The sequence below is a fragment of the Balaenoptera ricei genome, chromosome 20, assembly GCF_028023285.1.
Source record: "Balaenoptera ricei isolate mBalRic1 chromosome 20, mBalRic1.hap2, whole genome shotgun sequence".
Classification (NCBI taxonomy): Eukaryota; Metazoa; Chordata; class Mammalia; order Artiodactyla; family Balaenopteridae; genus Balaenoptera; species Balaenoptera ricei.
In genome coordinates, this window is record NC_082658.1 from 24,097,980 (window position 1) to 24,103,660 (window position 5,681).

The 5,681-nt window shown below is 46.3% G+C and overlaps 1 protein-coding gene across 1 annotated transcript; it reads left to right on the forward strand.

Moving 5' to 3' along the window:
- Positions 1-208: 208 nt before the first annotated feature.
- ANKRD40CL (ANKRD40 C-terminal like) lies at positions 209-5,681 on the forward strand. Its single transcript, XM_059907473.1, has 5 exons — positions 209-279; positions 692-830; positions 3,459-3,539; positions 4,103-4,278; positions 5,122-5,681. Exons 2-5 carry the CDS (start codon positions 791-793, stop codon positions 5,263-5,265), a joined length of 441 nt encoding a protein of 146 aa, XP_059763456.1. The 5' UTR covers positions 209-279; positions 692-790; the 3' UTR covers positions 5,266-5,681.

A 5,681-nucleotide genomic window follows, 5' to 3' on the forward strand; every position in this document is an offset into this window, starting at 1 on the left:
GAGAACCTATGGGCTCTGATCTCTGAGGTTCCCTCTAGCCTTATGATGCTGAGGCCCACGTGATGCCCTGTCTTCTGACACTGGAGGGTTAAATGATATGGGAGAGCCACCCCGAACATGTGAGTTCCTACCTTCAGCCCTTTGAGACAGCAGCCCTGCCCAGGACTTTGCCCAGCCCCACCCACCCTTCACTGAACCTCCTGCCCCAGCCCCTGCCTCCTCCATTTTGATGTTTGGAATCAGGGATTCAGGATCCTTGCCAAGGCGGAGTCTCCCCAGGTATGGGCCCGGGTGTTCCTGCTTTCTTGTCACTCACAGATGCTGAGGAAGGGGCTGGGAGAAAGGGGAGTGAGAATTGGGGAGGAGGGGAAGTCTGTCCAATCCGAGATACTGTTTGCTTTTTCTTATCCCTTGAGGTAATAGCTGCTAACCTTTCCCAAGGAGGGCTGTGCCACCAAAGGCCTCCCCTCCCAGGGGCCCTTGGGTAGGTTAGCCTGCACTGCTTCCCCATAGACACAGCCCGAGGAGAGAGCAGAGAGCCTTGAATTTCAGTCCCTTCCTTCACTTGCAGCATCCTGTGCAAATTAAATCATACAACACACCTGAGCCTTCGTTTGCCTATCTGTAAAATAGGTCGACCCTGCCCTATCTCACCAGCCAATGACAAGAACATATTATTGTTTCACTGCAGATAGATGCACTAAGGCTTTAGAACGTGCTTTTTATTTGATTGGGAGCTCAGCATAAATGCAAGAGGGGCTGCTGATCTGACAGACCACAGAGCTGACCCATGGCTGAACCCCAACAGGACATGAGGGAGAAGCCTGCAGGTGAGTCTTTAATTCCTGTTTCCAACATGGTCCTCAAGGAGGATAGGGGAGGGGCCTGAGGAAGGGAGGAGCAGGGTGCCCTCCCCCACTCTGCCAGTGGTGTAGTCAAGAGCAGAGCAAGTAGAACAAGGGTCCTTTCGGGGGGGGGGCGAGTATCAATAGCTATAATTAATAATAGCAGCCAGCAAATACTGGTGCTCACTACGTGCCAGGAGGGGTTGTACTTTCTGTTCACTTTCTCATTTCCTTCTTACAACCTGTGAGTTAGAGATTATTAATCCCATTTTCCAGATCAGAAAACAGGCTCAAAGAGATTACGTAACTTGTCTAAGGTGTCACTGCTACTAAATAGCATAGGAAAAACAGATCCAAATCTGCCTGACTTCAAAGAGCATGCCTTCTGACCTCTAAGAGACCCTGTCCATCCACAGGGCATCGTAACCTGACAGATTCATCACAGAATTAAATGCTTTTACATGTGGTAGGCCAAGCTGGGGGACATCTCATGCTCTGTGTGGGGTGAGTAGTGAAGGGGTGGGGAGGGCATCATTCCAGTTCAGGTATCTGGGGGGCTGAGGCTCAGCTGCTGCAAGGCTGTCTCCCAGCCCAGGGCAGAGCTCCCTCCACGGCCCAGAGTGGAAGGGCACGGACTAGACTGCAGATCCCTGCCCCAGGGGTAGGGACATTATTTCTGTCCTGGGAGAGGGCTGCGCTGGGCGAGAGCATCTCATTTCTGGGGAAGCATTTAGCAGTGTGGAAAAAGCACGATTTAAGCCCTAAGCAGGACTGGCTTCATGAGCCTGAGATCAGAGCAGTTGTGCAGGGCCCTACATGAAGGCCTCACGCTTGGGATTAAGTGCTCTGTGGTCGCTGGCTCGAAAATTTTAATATTTAGTTTGTTCTGTAAGTGAAATCAGATAGGACAATGGAGCATGTGCTGGGGGACTGGGAGCTGGGAGCTGTGGCTCGAAGGTATGGTCCCACTCTCAGCCCATCATGTTGTAACCTCTACCACTCCCTCATTCTGCTGTCACCTTCGGCCCCTGGCAGCGACTCAAGCAAGAGGCGGGCAAGGCAGGGCATGCTCTGAGGTCCACTGAGCAGGGAAGGGGCAGGGGCTGGGGTCCCTCGGCCACCCCCATCCAGATACCAGAGTGTTCAGGTGGGGAGGGTGCAATTCCCTGGGTAGCCATTTTGCACTGGGCCCCACGTAATTAGCAGGTCACATCCAGGTGCTGCCATTTCCTAATGGAGCAAACTCCAGCAAGTTACTTCACCTTTCAGCACCAATTTTCTTGTCTGAAAACGGGAATAATGTCTACACCCCATAGGATTCTTGTGAGGACAATGAGGTTTCTGGTTCCCCCCCCCCCCAAAAAAATGCAAGTCTGATTATGACAGCCTCCTCCTGAACACTGTCTAATGGCTTGGCACTGTTCTAGAATACAGGTCTTTCACCCGTACCAGTACTGTCCAATTAAAATATTACGTAAGCCACATATGTAACTAAAATTTTTCTAGTAGCCACATTAAAAAGACAGGTGAAATTAATTTTAATATATTTACTTCACCCAATATATCAAAACTATTATTTCAACACATAACCAATATTAAAAATTAATGAATTTTACATTTTTTTCTAAGTCTTTGAAATCCAGTGTGTATTTTACACTTAGGGCATATCCCATTTCACGTGCCTACTGGCTACAGACTGGGTAGGTCAGTAGATAATCCCACACGATCCGGTGCACACGGCCCCTCCCTGCCCTCCGCCCTGCAACCATGTTGAATTGCTTTTCTCCCTTCTAAAGAGCCACTGCCTCCCCACACAGGGCCTTCTGCTGTTCCAGGGCCCTGGAAAGCTCTTCTCCCTCTCTACCCTACGGATCTACTTAAGCCTGCTCACCCTTCAGATGTCAGATCAAACACTTGCCCCCCAGGGAGAACTTTCTTAACTCCTTTCCAGGCTTTCACACTTTGGTGTATCTTGCCCTTGCCATGCCCACAACTGTAATTTCACATTTACTTGCTGTCACTTGATCAATATCTCTCTCTCCTGCTAACTTGTAAACGCCAGGACAGACACCACTTTGGGTTTTTGTTGTTGTTTGAATCATCATTTCCCCAGGGCTTAGCACAGTGCCCAGCACAGAGCAGGCTTAGAAGGATATTCTAAGTACGTAAAAGGCCTGGCACCTGGAAAGTGCTCTGGAATGTTTCCTCCTTTCCCTTCCCTCTGGTTGAGAAAACTTCTCCTTATAAAGGGACTCTTCTAACTGTATAACTCTGCTAAAGAACCGGAGACACAAAGCTCTCAGTGCCGAATATATTTAAGTAGAAACGAGTTAAGTGCACAGATTGTAAATATTTCCTCCTCAAGATTACATACCATTCAAAAATACTGTCTCAGTTCCTTTTCATGATTTAAACGGTGATTAAGGAAAATTACTCTTCAAGTCTGAATGTAATTACTGCCCTTTTCGCGGCAGTTTTTCCTGTGAGGAGGAGGAGCCGCAGAGCAGGAAGTGGAGATGGGGCCCTACTGCCCCTCGCCTAACTGGCGGATCTGGAGCGCTAAATGCTGTGCGGCTGCTCTTTCTCAACTCTCCTTCTCCAATTCTTTCTCAGGGGAATATACACAAGAAGGCGCCAATCAACAGTTGCCAACTGACCCAGGTGATAATGCCAAACCTGATGACACCTGCCTAGGTGAGGACTCAGCCCCCAGACCATGTTGCAAAGCCAAACTCACCATTTGGCTCCCTCCACCTTCAGTCAAAACTGCTCCTTCTTACAACAGCTAAGTTTTAAGACTCACTCAATGCCACTGTCCCAGAAGATGGTAGAATTATCCTATTTCTCGGCCTACCTCTCACCTTGAAGTCCCAGGTGGTGCGGTAGTTAACAGAATGATTTACACTCTTAAGAATACAGAGCCCCAGGGCTACACATTTCCTTGAAGCTTTACAAATAGCCAACAAGGTACAAACAACGCCTATGTATTGCCAAGGGTGATGCATATCACCCACTGCATATTTTAAATCCTAGCCTGGCTTCAAACTGCAAGCCTTTTGGTGGGTATAATGGGGCATACACCCCAGAGCTTGCCCAGCAGTCCAATAAAAGCTTCAGATAATTAAAAGTTTATATTTGCCTATAAAAGCTCCAGATCTACTTATTACTCAGTTCTTTTGCTGTAATAATTGATAACGTTGAAAGGCTTTAAAATGAGTGTTTTGTTTCTTCTACGAATAAATCTGTGGGTGATCCAGAGCTGGTGCTTAAAGTCAGAATTCAGAGCCACAAGGAAAATGACTTCATTGAAGTTGAACTGGATAGACAAGAGCTGAGTTACCAAAATCTACTAAAAGTGAGCTGCTGTGAACTGGGGATTAACCCAGAGCAAGTGGAAAAAATCAGAAAGCTACCAAACACACTACTCAGAAAGGTAGGGTGTACAAGTTTCTAAATAGAGACTGGGCTCTAGGTGGGTAAAATTATGTTCTGTGAAGCCAATCACTAGCTTCTGCATTACTAATATGAAAACAAAATCCAAGACACTGGAAATTCTGGCTGCAGGACAGCCAAACATGGTAACTAGGTTATTTTCAATCTGGTGCTTCTACAGATTTGCTTACCTAATTCATCAACCCTTTTAAAATTGTCTGAATTACAACTAATACCCACATTTAAGACCCTAGTTCAGTATGGCCAGCCTCCCATCTCTACAAAACTGACTGGTCCCCAGGACAGAAAATACAAACCCACTCTTTATCTGCTTAACAACAGTCAGCCTTTGCAATCTCAGGAAACAAAATTTGGGGCATTTTTATATATTTTCCTGATTCAAAATACAAATCTCACTTTTTAACTTCAGAGGAAAATTCTCATTTCTTTGGGCATTATTTTTTTTAAAAAAGCAACTTGCAAAATGCCTTTAGCAATTCTTATTGGTGCCTTGGCTAATAGTATATTCCTTGTAAACTAAAAGTGGTGGGATGATCATACTTTATAGTTTTCTTTTTAAAATGCCCTGGCCTACAGTTTTTTCTTGGGCCTAAAGTTTTTTTTTCAAATTGGGACTTCATTCCCTTTGGAAACCTGCAACATGGACTGAGGGGAAAAAAAAAAAAAAGACACACACACAGAAAAAACAATTCTCAACTGCTGACTTAAGTTTTTACCATGTATAGACAGAGAGAAAACAATGCTTGGCCAATACAATTAAGCCTTTTTATCTTAACTTCACATGTATTTATGAACCATTACATAATTTCTTTTCCATATTAAGGACAAAGACATTCTAAGACTACGGGACTTTCAAGAAGTAGAACTCATTTTAATGAAAAATGGAAGCTCTGAACTGATAGAACACATACCGTCTCTGTTAGAGAAGCCCTGCTACAACAGCAATGCTGCAAAAATGACATATTAAGAAATCCCAGAGACAAAAAAACTGGAATCAGTATTTTGTAAATAATGAAGCCTGGATCGTACGTACCAGCTTGCTAGCTTCACGTGTGTACTTATTACATTTCCTTGTTTGCAACTTCTCTGGGCTGGGAGAAGAGTACGTTCAAAATGCTTTGACAGGGCTTCCCTGGTGGCGCAGTGGTTGAGAATCTGCCTGCCAATGCAGGGGACACGGGTTCGAGCCCTGGTCTGGGAAGATCCCACGTGCCGCGGAGCAACTGGGCCCGTGAGCCACAACTACTGAGCCTGCGAGTCTGGAGCCTGTGCTCCGCAACAAGAGAGGCCGCGATGGTGAGAGGCCCGCGCACCGCGATGAAGAATGGCCCCCGCTCACAGCAACTGGAGAAAGCCCTCGCACAGAAACGAAGACCCAACAGA

Coding starts and splice junctions, on each gene's coding strand:
- ANKRD40CL (XM_059907473.1), top strand. CDS start 791: ATGGCTGAACCCCAACAGGACATGAGGGAGAAGCCTGCAG. Junction 831..3,458: donor CATGAGGGAGAAGCCTGCAG/GTGAGTCTTTAA, acceptor ATTCTTTCTCAG/GGGAATATACACAAGAAGGC. Junction 3,540..4,102: donor ACCTGATGACACCTGCCTAG/GTGAGGACTCAG, acceptor TGGGTGATCCAG/AGCTGGTGCTTAAAGTCAGA.